This window comes from Rhinolophus hipposideros, assembly GCF_964194185.1.
Source record: "Rhinolophus hipposideros genome assembly, chromosome: 23".
Classification (NCBI taxonomy): Eukaryota; Metazoa; Chordata; class Mammalia; order Chiroptera; family Rhinolophidae; genus Rhinolophus; species Rhinolophus hipposideros.
In genome coordinates this window covers 3,599,141-3,613,382 of record NC_138069.1, presented here as the reverse complement: position 1 = coordinate 3,613,382, position 14,242 = coordinate 3,599,141, and the positions used below count along the sequence as shown (strand labels likewise).

At 40.4% G+C, this 14,242-nt stretch overlaps 1 protein-coding gene across 3 annotated transcripts in view; it reads left to right on the top strand.

Annotated features, from left to right (window-relative positions):
• Positions 1–14,242, top strand: part of RNF130 (ring finger protein 130) — a 114,142-nt gene that overhangs the window by 45,702 nt on the left and 54,198 nt on the right. For all 3 annotated transcript variants that reach the window (XM_081035853.1, XM_081035852.1, XM_081035854.1), the window contains exon 3: positions 1,001–1,251. In XM_081035853.1, the coding sequence (XP_080891979.1) occupies positions 1,001–1,251 (251 nt within the window). The remainder of the gene's footprint in view (positions 1–1,000; positions 1,252–14,242) is intronic.

Sequence of the window (14,242 nt, the reverse complement as noted above, 5' to 3'; positions counted from 1 at the left end):
AAGGCTTCTCTTTTTCCTTAAAAGAAAGTGAAAAATTATTCTCTTTGTGGAGGAGGAAAGAATAGCAATTTCATGCTATGTGTAGAAGAGAGAGTCACTTACCCTTATGGGATTACGGCGTCTGGAAATTATGTGAGTGCAAGAACTAGGTGACTACAAAGGCAACTGAAGGGCATCCCTATAATTACTGCACTTCAATGGTCTGTGGCTGTGGCAGAGCCTCTGGACAGCTGTTAGGAGCTGGAAGTGTTTTGATGCCAAACTAGTCCAGAGTATTGAAGCTTGGACTTGTCTCAAGAAGGGTTTGGTTTCTGGAAGAGTTCCGGGGTGAACTAGAAAAGGACCAAAGTTAGTTTCAACTGTTCTCACTAAAAAGATACCACCATTTGGCGTTTTGCAGTTGTGACCCAGTTACCAGATTTGTGTCCTACCCTTCAGTGCTGTTATACAACTGCATGTCCTGTTTTCTTTCTGTTCCTTGTAATTGGTCTACATGCACCAGGTGCTCTATAAATGTTTCTAAGAATGATTAGTATGAAAAGTGCCAATGTTTGTACTATAAATAACAGCATTTTTCTCCTTAAGGAGTTAGGACTTTCTAACGAGCATTTTAAATGGAAAAAGTTTTACAATGAAAACTTGCCATGATTTTATCATATTTTTATTGCTGTATAATGTTTTGTACTATCTGCTGTCATATTTGGTTGATTTAGTAATCTATTTTTTAAATATAATTGTAACACAAGTTAATATGGCTCTTAACACTGCAGTCGTTTTACACTTCAAGTCTGTTTAAGTCGGAAGCATGCACAACAAATTCCTGCTCCCACTTGATGCCCGCATACCCAACTGCAGCTTCGTTTCATTTGAAAAGTGGAATCTGCAAACCCTTGCCATTAGCAGAAATTACAGTAGTTTTTCTAAGTAGCCTTTTTATATCTTTGCTGTTCCTATAAATTTTAAATGTCACTTGAGTACACACATTTGTTTTACGTTACAGGCACTGGAGATATTATTGCTGTCATGATTACAGAATTGAGGGGTAAGGATATACTGAGCTACCTGGAGAAAAACGTCTCGGTACAAATGACAATAGCTGTTGGAACTCGAATGCCACCAAAGAACTTCAGCCGAGGCTCCCTAGTCTTCGTGTCAATATCCTTCATTGTTTTGATGATTATTTCTTCAGCGTGGCTCATATTCTACTTCATTCAGAAGATCAGGTACACAAATGCACGCGACAGGAACCAGGTGAGCTGCCAGTACTCTAGCGATGGATGCTTTCCAGCCAGAGTTCACAGAAGCTGTTGTGAGCATGCGTGTTACAAATGTTTACATTAAACAAAATTGTAACTTCATTTTCACGTGTTGAAAGCATAGCTATGTAAGTATTTTAAGGATATTTTGAATGCCTACATGGGGAAATTATTAAATTTATAGTTATCACTTGGAATATTCTAGATAGATGGTTAGCTTAGTATCATATGATCTAGCTAATTCTAATAATTTGGAGAAATACAAATTTGCATTTTTAAACTTTAGTTGTCGGTGGAAGGGGGCTAGAGAATGGCGGAGGGAGACTTTTCGTTATACACCCTTTTGTTCCATGTGAGTTTTGAATTATGCATTATCTATTCAGAATAAATAAATAAATTAAAAATAAATCATGTAAGCTTAGCCGTGGGGTGATAGTGAGGTGAGGAGGGACCGACAGAAGAGCTGTGTCTAGATAGCCATCCTAGAAATTGCCTTGATCAGCAAGGCCTGAGTGCCCAGGAAGGACAGGGTGCTGCCCAAAGAGCAGGGCCTGCACGTGGGATTCAGTCAGTTTGTTACTGGTTTGTTTGATGTGCTGTAGGCAAGATGCCCACCCTGGGGGCCAGGTTTGAGGTGTTGGGGCCCTGTCACAGGCCTAGGCTTGTCTTGTAGGAAACTAAGAAGTGAATTGCTTAGAAATGGTTTGAAGCCAAATTTTGTATAACACCATCTTCCACTTAAATAGAGTCCATCCAAATCCCTGTGAGGGCTTGCAGTTTTCATCCTTCCTCATTCTAGTGAGAGGAGGACAGACTTTGGTATGGAACAGATATGAGTATCTGAGTTCAGAATCTGACCTTACCATTAGTTTGCTATGGTTCTTCCTGACAATTTATTTAGTTTCTCAACTTATTTCTTCATCTGAAAATCAGTATAAAATATCTGAAAACTCTACTTTATCAAACATTTATGTACCAGGCTCTGTGCAGTATCTTGTACATCCTTACAATTTTTTATTATAATTTTTATTACAATTTCAGACTTAACAGAAAAATTGTAAGAATAGTACAAAGTATTCCCGTACCCAGATTCTCCAATTGTTAACATTTTACTGTATTTCCTTTTCTATGTGTATATTTTTTTAACCACTTGGGAGAAAGTTTGAGATACAGTGCTCTTTTGCCCTTAAATATCTCACTGCGTATTTTCTAAAAGTAAGAACACTGTCTTACATAACCACAGTTGATTATCAAAATCAGAAAATCAATGCTCATACAATACCATTTATAGACCTTTCCTAAGTTTTGTGAAATTGTTTTAATAATGTTCTTTATAGCAAAGAAAACCTTGGATTTCATACAATCTGAACAGATTGTATGTTACATTCACTTATCGTGTCTCTTTTAATCTGTTTCATGACATTGATATTTTTTAATGAGAGGTACAGGCCAGTTTTTTATTTGAGTTTCTCTGATGTCTGTTGTTCCTTCATGATTAGATCTAGGTTATATGTGTTTTTGTTAGGTACACCAGTCCTTTATGTTCGTTAAACTTTTTATTTTGAGATAATTGTACATTCACATGCATTTGTAAGAAATAAAACAGAGAAATCCCATATACCCTTTGCCCATTTCCCCACAATGATAAAATTTTGTGTAACTATAGTAAATATCACAACCAGGATATTGACATTTTTACAATTCACTGATCTTACTCAGATTTCTCCAGTTGAACGTGTGTGTGTGTGTGTGTGTGTGTGTGTGTGTGTGTGTGTGTGTGTGTGTATAGTTCTGTGCAACTTCAGGTGACCACTGCCACAGTCAAGATGCGGAACAGTTCATCACAAGGACCCCTTGTGCCATTTTTATAGGCACACCACGTCCCTCTAACCCCTGACTACCACTCATCAATTCCACACTCTCTGGCTTTGTCATCTCAAGGATTCTATAAAAATGGAATCACATAGTACTTAACCTCTAGAGTTTGGACTTCTCCTAGCATAGTTCCCTTGAGATTCTTCCAAGTCGTGGTGGTGTCAATAGTTTATTCCTTTTTATTTCTGAGTAGTATGCCATGGCTTGGATATACCACGATTTGGTTAACCAGACTGTTTCTAGTTTGGGGCTATTATAAATAAAGTGACTGAACATTGATGTACAGATTTTTGTGGGAACATGATTTTTCATTTCCCTGGGATAAATGTTCAAGAGTTCAATTTCTGGGTCATTATGAAAAGCTCCTATTTAGTAAGAAGCTGCCATGACTACTAGACTAGAAACTGATCCAGTTTCTTTGTATCCTTGACTGCATTTGATGTCACTATTTTTTATTTTAGCCATTCTGATAGGTGTGTAGTAACATCTCTTTTGTGGCTTTAATTTGCATTTCTCTAATGGCTATTGATGTTAAATGTTTTTTCATGTGATTATTTGCCATCTGTATATCCTTTTCAGTACAATGTCCATTCATGTCTGTTGCCTGTTTTCTACTTGGGTTGTTTGTTTTTCACTGTTGAGTTTTGGGAGTTCTTTATACATCCAGATACAAGTACTTTATTGAAATTGTGGTTTGCAAATATTTTCTCCCAGTTTGTATCTTGTCTTTTCAACTTCTTATCCCAGGGACTTTTGAAGAGCAAAAATTTTTAATTTTAACTCTGCCTAGCCTTAGATCCCAAAGATTTTCATTTTTTATTTTTATTTTATTTTTTTAAGATTTTGTTGGGGAAGGGGAACAGGACTTTATTGGGGAACAGTGTGTACTTCCAGGACTTTTTTTTTCCAAGTCAAGTTGTTGTGCTTTCAATCTTAGTTGTGGAGGGTACAGCTAAGCTCCAGGTCCAGTTGCCGCTGCTAGTTGCAGGGGCCGCTGCCCTCCATCCCTTGCGGGAGTCGAGGAATCGAACTGGCAACCTTGTGGTTGAGAGGACGTGCTCCAACCAACTGAGCCATCCGGGAGCTCAGTGGCAGCTCAGCTCAAGGTGCCATGTTCAATCTTAGTTGCAGGGGGCGCTGCCCACCATTCCTTGCTGTACTCGAGGAATTGAACTGGCAACCTTGTGGTTGAGAGCCCACTGGCCCACGTGGGAATCGAACTGGCAGCCTTCGGAGTTAGGAGCACAGAGCTCTAACCACCTGAGCCACCGGGCCTGCCCAGATTTTCATTTTTTTAAATAAAAGCTTTATAGTTTTGAGTTTTACATTTAAGTCCATGGTCCATTTTGAATTAAATGAGGTTTGGGTTAAAGTTTATGTATTTTCTGCTTATGTATATAGGGTGGGTACAGGCCAGTCGTCCTGGTACTTTGGCTAGGGGAAGCATACTGCAGATTGGCAGCTGCTGGTTGGCGGCTGCAGATTGGTGGTTTCTGCAGCCTGTTGTCTGGGGTATATGAGAGGCCATAGGAAGCCCAGAGGACTCACCGGCCCGCGTTTCTGAGTCTCAGGGTCCCTCAGCAGCCCATCTCTTCTTTCCACCTTTCAGAGACTCTGGTGCCTGTTTGTTGTGTTAGGTCCAAGGGTTTTTAGGTATAAGGGAGAGGATCTGGGAGGAATGGGGCTCCTTCATCGTGGCAGAACTACAAGTCCCCATAGCGTCTCACATGATTTTTGACTTGGGCATAGGTGATTAAAGCAATAAAGGATCATTAGATGAAAATGTTAACTGATCAAAAAATATGCCATTTCCATAGAAAAGATTATTGGATATACATGTATGAAATGAAATTTATAAATATAGCCTTAAAATAGAATATATCAGTTTTAACAGATTTTTGACAAAATGAATAGATGTGAAATCAAGTGCTGATGGAGTGACACAGGCAGATGGGTACTAACAAAATGACAGCCTTTCAAAGCTTATCATCAAAGCACCTGACGAACTCTAATGGCTTCTGAAGGAAACAGATGTCAGCCGAAGCTCTTTAGCTGCTTGAAGGACAGGAGAGTGCAGTCCTCAAGTCTTTTTTAAACAACCCTCGTTATTCAGTGATGTTGCTTCATTTTGAAATTAAAATTTTTAACCAATTTAATACATGAACATGATTTTTAAAAATAAATAGTACAGGGCTTGGTTCCTTGCCCAGTCTTTTCCTACTTCTAAGTATTGCTTCCCAGAGACAAGTCACCCCTTTCAACTCTTTCATCTGTTCCTTCTATTATTAATTTCAGATATCTAAGTAGCATGCGATACTCCTTTTTTTAAATACAGATTTTTAAATGTGTTACCATTATAAAACACTGAAAGTAAAATTATCGAGAATTGCTCTGAAATGTTCTTGACTAGAAAACCTTGTGATGGTGGGTTGAATGTAGCCTGTCGAGGCCTTTTGACAGAAAGCAATGGTATGTCCTGGGCGCCTGCTGTCTGATTAGTGCTTTCATTAGCAGGGGCGCGGGGCGAAGTGTGAGGCAGGAGTCCAGCGGTCACCATACCATCTGGCGCAGGCCACAAATGGCAGCTCGTTTCCTAGCTTGCCTGGCGTTTGTTTTGCGGCTGACTGCGTGCAGCCTTCCAACGCATTCTTCTCCAGACCTGCTGTAGCCGAGTGATGATGTTCTGACCTTTTTCCTCCTTCCGTTTTTCCTAAGGTTGAGAAATGCTTGATGAAATTTTTATGTGGCTTAAAAAGCTTAGTTTATTAAAGTTTAATCAGAAGGTGGCAGCAACTCAACTGGTTGAAACCTTTGGCTATTTTAAAAAAGAAGCCAGAACTAATAGCAAAGGAAAAACAGTAAGTCTAAGGAGATTCATTTTCTCCCATAAACTGTCATCATAAAGTAGTTTTTTCTACAGCTACCAAAGAGAGCCATATATTGTAAATAACTTTCTAAGCAATGTAATGTACATAATTGACACCATTTCACATGTGAAATAAGAATCTAATGCTTTGGCTTTTTAGTATCCTGCTAGGTATCATAGTGTGCTCTTCCTGAAAAACTGTTAGAACACACACAAATGCAAGGTTCAGCTCAGGTGATTGCTGATGGTAAACTTAAATGTCATCTTCTAATAAGTCTGATTTTTATGTCACACAAGATCATGGATGTTTGTTTGGTGTGTTTATATTGAAAGGGTGCCTGAGGTTTTTCCGAGAAATATAAACTGTTTCACAATTACATGGTTAATATTATACCTTTGATCCCAAGGTAGTCAAGTTTGATCACAAAAAGAACAATAAAATTTTTATTTCACTGTTGAGGAATAAGGCAGATACAAAAAATTCCACAACCTAATGGATTCCTGAGTTTAGAATATCCTCTTACGAAAATTCCCTATAAAAATGCATACCATTAAAACTTTTTAAAGCTCCTTGCCAAAATATGTATACAATATTCTTAGAGCTTATAACTGTCTCAAGGTTACTGAAACAAAATATGCTTTTTGCCCCTTTTTATCTTAAAATGTAGCTAGTTGAAGAATGCAGTTGCATATTAGAGTGTGGAAGAATTATGAATGTTCTTCAGAGGAAGGCTAATAACTTTGCATGTATACCATTAATCTTTGGAAAATGGTGGGTTTAGAAGTTTTTTCCTTCCAAATTGGGGGCGGAGGGAAGGGCTGGGGAATATTGTACATACTGTGGAGATTTTTTTCCATTAGGGAAAGATTATGTTGTCAAAAGAAACCGACTTCTTTTGCCATTCATTGTCGGGTGGTAGATTGAATTTTGTTTGTTGTGTTTATTAGGGATTAACAATTCAGAAGAACTAGAAAGGGAAAATAGATTTTTGAGCTGAGAATTTTACCACTTTTTAAATATACTGCAAATACTGTATATTTTGTTTCATATTCTGCTGTTATGATCAATTTACGTAAACAAATAACACTTTGTATACAGAGACTTCATGCCTTCTAAACATTACACGTCAAGAGTTTAAGATTTTGTTTTTCTAGCACAAAATATGCCCTTGAGATCAGAGTGTTTCTAAGACATGCATTTCTACATCCTTGGGGTTTAGCATAGGGCCTGGCCTGTCACACTGACTTGGTAAATGCTTACGTGAATTAAAGAATGAACTTCTATGGAGAAAGCAGACGGGTGTCATCAAAATACTGTGTGGTATAAGAGTTACTGGGTGGGGGCAGAGTGATATGATTCAAGGCAAATTGGGATACTTCACAGAGGAGGTAGTGACACTTGAGCTGAATTTTAAAGGATGAAAAGACTTCATCAGACAGACTGGAAGGAAGGTCAGGCAACTGGATCATTTTCCACAGAGCTGGAGCTGTGGACAGAATGAAAGCAGAGAGAGAGTTGGATGACATCAGGAATGGTGTGAGGAGACCTAAGACTGTGAACCGGCAATGGACCAGGATATCGACACTAGAAGATGAAGGGCTTGAATCTCATGCTGAAGAACTTAGACTTTATTCTCTAAGCAGTAAGGAGTCATCAAAGGTTTTTAGCAGTGGAGTGATAGGAGATATTTTCTGGTGGGAGAGGATTAGAAGGAAGGAGCTCTTAAAGAGGGAAATGCTGAGTAGCAAAGGAAGATAATAAAGCAGGGTTAGGCACAGAGCTGGGAGTCAAGGGCATGGACAGGTGGTTACCTTGGAAAAGCATAGATGTGCTTTTTTTGAGACAAAGGAATAAAGGTGGTAGTGATGTGAGTGAATGAAAGGGTGCAAACTACAAGGCAGTTTCAATCAGGAAAAAACTACACTCACAGCACCTGGATTTCACCAATGTTTAAAAGAAGAAAATCTGATTGTGTGCTGATACAGACCTAATTCTGTTTCTGTGGGAGAGTTCTGATCACTTAAAAGGGACACCTGAGATGAGTTTCATTAAAGTGACCTGTCTTCAATGTACTATGAACAAATCCTTCCTGTTAGATTAAGCGGTATAAGTGGTTTTAAATTGTTTTCTACCACTTTAAAACTTTTGACACTCTGCATCCAAATACAGAACAGTGTTCATACTGGTGTCATTGGTGTGTTCAGCCAGGTGAAATAAGATAAGCTGGCCCCTGACGGTCTGTATCCCTATGTTCTGTAACATGGGAAGTCTTTTCAGCATTTGTAGTGGGAAAAGAACTGGGCCAGAAAGTCAGGAGACCTCGGGTTCTGCTCCCAGCGCTTTTACTACTTTAGACAGCCCACCTCAGTGCTCTCTGGGTTTGGGTTTTCTCCTTTGTAAACTGATGCATCCCTGCGGTTTTGTCCCATTCTGACATTCTGTGTGTGTCCACGTGGAAACTTGAGTAATGTTCCTAATCTAACGAACAGCGTACAGTCAGAAGTACTGAAAGGAGTAAGTGGGAAATGCTTTGGACACTAGGTTGGTTGTTTATACTTAGTTCAGTGAGTGTCAACTTTCGCATCAGAGAATCATGTGGAGGACTCCTCCCCCTCTGGAGAGGCACATGTTTTAAACTGCAAGTCTCCCCTCCAGTGTGATTCGGGAAGTCTGCATAAGACCTGCTTACCAGCTTTCCATCTGAGTAAGTTACTTAGTCTCTCTGTGCTTCAATCCCCTCTTCTGTACAGTGCAAATATTGTAGTTCCTTTCTCATAAAATGATTGTGAGGGTCACGTGAGTCAGTACATGTGAAGGGCTTGGAATGGTACCTAGCACGTAGTATGTACTGAATAAGTCTTAGTTACTATAAATGTCATCATCATTTCATATTATCATTTTTAAGCATCCAACATAGATTTAAAGCATTTGCCCATGGGCCACACCTTGAAAAACAGTGACTTAATGGCATGGTAGTCAGGTGAAGGTAAGGGACCTTAATAAAAAATGATCTTCACAAAAGGAATTTGTGCTTCATCTTAGATATTTGAGAGTCAGCAGGATGCTAGTAGTGTAAAAACCTAGCGGGAGAAAAAAAAAAGTGGCTTTTAGATTCAAGTAAGAGACCAAATAATCATAGTGGGGGTGTACCTAACACAAAGTGGTAGGAAATGTTGAGGGAGGGATTTAACACTCAAAGATGATCTAGAAGGAGGTCATAATACAGAAGCTATGTCCAAAGAAAAATACCACAGTGAAGATATCTGACGTTAATTTCAGACACAGAGAACAAATGTTTTTAATTTTCCACAGGAAGTTCAGAAGTAGAAAGGGTGCTATATCCAGGTATTTGTGGGAGGTGTAGCTATCCTACCTGCATCCATATCAGCTTGCTGAGAGCTCCCCATCTGCTTGTAGCACCTGCACTCCTTTGTCTGATATTCTCTAATCTAATGTGATGCCACTCCCACAAAGCTCATCACCTAGCTAAGAAAGCTGGGACCGTCCTCCCTACCTCCCCTCTGTTCTCGTACCCCCACGTCAGCCAGCCCTTAGGTTCTGTCAGTTTCACCTTCTAAATCTTTCTTAACTTTGGCCTGTACTCTCTCCCCACTACCACTCGCCTAACTCGGGCCCTTCTTACCTATCTGAAGTACTGGACCCTCTTTGGTCTCTCTGTCTCCGGTCTTTCCTGTGTTCCATACATTGTTCTCAGGAGGCCAGATCTCAGCCAAAATTCAGATCTCAGCATACACTTAAAATTCTTCAGTGGAATTCTGACCTGAGCAAGAAAGAAACAATTGTATTTCTTTTTTAATCTTCCCAATTCCTTAAAAAAAAAAAAAATGCAGAGAGCAGTTAGCACACGGCAAAAGGAAAACCCACAGACGGCATCTCCGTGATACTAAGCAACATGGCACCTCCAAGAACTCCAGGATGAGGGAGGGGCGGGCCAGACTGCCAGCGGCAGCAGGACCACTGTAACTCTAAGAAAGGAAGCGGGGGCGAGTAGGGGGGGAACAGGGGTAGTTGTGGTGTCCTGAGAATCAGAGCCCAGAAATCAGAAGGAGATGACTTCACTCTGAGGGGAAACCTCAGAAAATACATGTGAGAACAATGTGCAGAACGAAAATGGCATTGCAGACTCTTCATCTGTGAACAAGTGAGAAAAAGACCTTGGAAACCTGTTAAGGAGCCTCTGGCACAGAGGGGGGTGGGGCAGCCTCAGCCCTGGAGGCAGTCAGCAACATGAGCACACATGTGCATACTCAGCCTGAAAGCCAGCTTCTTACTTAATGGGTAAATATGTAGACACTTCAGCTAAAGTCTGGACAAAACAGAGCTGCCTGTGTCCTGCTGAGGTGTTGGAAAAAGCAGTGAGATGCGTAAGGCTTGGAAAAGTATTTCTGTTTTCATTGGTCTGCATGTCTATCCAAAATCCCAAAAGAATCAAGAAGCTACTACAAACAGGGAAAAGATTTAGTAAAAGAACAGGATATAAAATTAGCATAGAGAAATAATCAAAAGATTTTTAAAAATGGGGGAGGGGCCGGCCCAATGGCTCAGGCGGTTAGAGCTCCATGCTCCTAACTCCAAAGGCTGCGGGTTCGATTCCCACATGGGCCAGTTGGCTCTCAACCACAAGGTTGCTGGTTCAACTCCTCGAGTCCCGCAAGAGATGGTGGGCAGAGTCCCCTGCAACTAAGATTGAACACGGCACCTTGAGCTGAGCTGCCTCTGAGCTCCCGGATGGCTCAGTTGGTTGGAGTGCGTCCTCTCAACCACAAGGTTGTCGGTTCAACTCCCGCAAGGGATGGTGGGCTGCACCCCCTGCAACTAGAAAATGGCAACTGGACCTGAAGCTGAGCTGCGCCCTCCACAACTAAGACTGAAAGGGCAACAACTTGACTTGGTAAAAAGTCCTGGAAGTACACACAGTTCCCCCATAAAGTCTTGTTCCCCTTCCCCAATAAAATCAAAAAAATGGGGGAGAGGGAGACACCATTTACAACTCGAAAAGAGGACGGGAGGGAGGCAGGGACTGAAGACTGCTGAAGGACGCATGTGCCGTCTTCAAGGAACTCACCATATACAAACATGAGACAGCACCAAGGAATAAAGACTGCCAGTGATTGATATTGGAGGTTGTGAGAGGACCGACTGGTTATTCTGAAAATCAAGTTTTTTAAAAAAGTTCATCCTGTTTGTCTGTACAAATTGTATTGCATAATAACAAACTAGTTGATGAGAGAAAGTTCTTTATGGAAGAATTCCAATTAATAATGAACTGTATAGAATTCGAAAATCACCATTTTGTAACCCTTAATGAAATGATGTATTTAGGCAGTGATCATCAGTGGATGCTGAAATCAGTTGAAAGACTGATGGATTTTACAATGGATGGATCAAGCTGGCAGAACCTGAACCCACTGATCATGCTTGATATCACTGAAAGCTGGGCAATCTAACATTGTGTCTTTACGTGGGATGCATCAGGAAGAAAACAGCACCACCTAGGAGGTATTCTTGTCAAAGCAATTGTACCTGAACCGGACATTTATAGGCAATTGTATCTGAACCATTTATAAGAAATGGACCAAATAAAATGACACAAGAAGGAAACAGCCAGCCAAATTTAGAATGTAGGATAAATAACCCAGTTTTAACTTTTTAAAATAGCATTTTAAAAAATATATGGTGGAGACTTCTACTTATGGTCAAGATGGAATAATGGACTCGGCTTTCCCTCTTGCCTGAAACAGTTAAAAATGGAAAAAAACAACAGAAATATATGAAACAATATTTCAAGACACTGGACAACAGGCAGCAAAGGCAGATGATCCTTGAGAAATGGTAGAGAGATGAGCCTTTGGCTATTCAGCTTAATATTTTGAGAGAGTTTCCCGGCCACCGTGTATGGAGGGGAAACGAAGGCAGAGCCCAGTGAACCACCTCATTTGAGAAGACAGAGCTGTGAGTCTGTCTTCAAGGTGGCTGGCACTGACAGAACATAGTTGCTGAAGAGTAGGGAAATACACAGAGAAAACAAAGCCCTGAGGTCTGTAGAGGGTCCGACCACTTTAGTATACAACAGTATTGATCAGCTGTGTGTGAGAGGAAACTCCCCAAGACTGGGGAAACCATCCAGAAGGACTCAAAGAAATATTTCCCAGCAAACAATGCCTGTTCCCAGACTGCCAGACTGGAAAACCTCCTAAGTCATAGGAATAGAGTACTCATAATGAGTCTCACTGGGCTGAAAATCAGTGTGTTTTCAGGGCTGCATTCCTTTCTATAGGCTCTAGGCAAGGATCCATTTCCTTGCCCTTTCCAGCTTGTAGAAGCCACCAACATTCCTTGGTTCATGGCCCTCTTTCTCCATCTTCAAAGCCAGCATTGTCAGGCCGAGTCCTCCTCACACTGCCACCTCTTTAGTTCCTACTTCCTATTCCCTTTTCCATTTTCAAGGATCCTGGTGATTGCATTGGTTCCACCCAAATAATCAAGTCTAATCTCTCTGTTTTAAAGTCAGCTGTTTTGCAACCTTAATTCCCCCATGTCATGTAATAGAACATACTCATAAATTTCAGGGATTAGGATCTGGGGGACCCATTACTCTGCCTGCCACACATATGAGGTCTCACAAGTTCATGAACTTGCCACCGTATACTTACATTGGCAGCACTGTACAAACAGCTGGGTAAGGTTTCATAACCTTGGTATATCAGTGTTGCACAGCTGTGTTCGTGTCAATGTGCGGCAGTGTCTTGCTGAGTGACGGCCATTATTGTTGCATATTTTTGTGTGGCCTCGCAAGAATGTCTGAGCTTGAGTTAGATCAACGAACAAACATTAAATTTCTTGTTAAACTTGGCAAGAGTGGAAGTGAAATCAGGGGCGTGTTAGTCCAAGTTTATGGAGATGATGCCATGAAGAAAACTGCAGTACACAAATGGATTAAATGTTTTTCTGAGGGAAGAGAACGTGTCACTGATGAAGAGAGGTCAGGGTGGCCAGTAATGAGCAGAAGTGATGAAAACATGGCAGAAATTCATTGAATTGTGTGTCAAAATCGTCGACTGACTGTGAGAATCATAGCAGACCAAGTAAACATCGATAGAGAAACAGGAAAAATCTTAACTGAAAATCTTGGCATGAGAAAGGTATGTGCAAAAATGGTCGCAAAGGAGCTCACCAATGAACAAAAGCAAAGGAGAATCGAGCTTTGCCAGGACCTGTTGAGAGGCAAGATGATGTTTTGGGCCGTGTTATCACTGGTGATGATACATGTATGTACCAATACTACCCTGAAACAAAGCGTCAAGATGCACAATGGAAGTCAGCCAATTCTCCAAACCAGGAAAGTTCCATTAGTCCAAATCAAGATTCAAAACAATGTTGCTAACCTTTTTTGATATCAGAGGGATGATTCATTATGAATTTATGCCAACTGGACAAACAGTTAACCAAGTTTACTATTTGGAAGTGCTGAAAAAGCTGCGTGAATAAGTTCGATGAAAACGACCTGAACTATTTACCAACAATTCATGGCTCTTGCATCACGACAATGCACCAGCTCACATGGTACTGTCTGAGGGAGTTTTTAGCCAGTAAACACATAACTGTATTGGAACACCCTCCCTACTCACCTGATCTGGTCCTCAGTGACTTCTTTCTTTACCCGAAGATAAAGGAAATATTGAAAGGAAGACATTTTGATGACATTCAGGACATCAAGGGTACTATGACGACAGCTCTGATGGCCTTTTCAGAAAAAGAGTTCCAAAATTGCTTTGAAGGGTGGACTAGGTGCTGGTGTCGGGGCATAGCTTCCCTAGGGGAGTACATCAAAGGTGACTGTAGTAATATTTGGCAATGAGATATATGTAGCCCTTTTTTAGGATGAGTTTGCGAACATAATTGTCAGCTCTCATATATTCAAATAATGAAGTAGAGACATAAAAGATATTACCCAGAAGAAAAAGAGGACCAAATCAGAATTGTGGAGGTAAAAGCTATACTGTCTGAAAGGAAAAATAAACTGAAATATTAATGGCATTCATTAATTAATAGACACTGTGGAAGAAATTATTAGGATCCTAAAGACATAGCAATAGAAACTACCCAAAATGAAATGCAGAGAAAAAGAGAATTATACAGAAAAAAAATGAGCAGACCATCAATGAGCTATGGGACAACTTCAAGCAACCTGTATATACCAGGGGTGCCAAAAAAAAATGTATA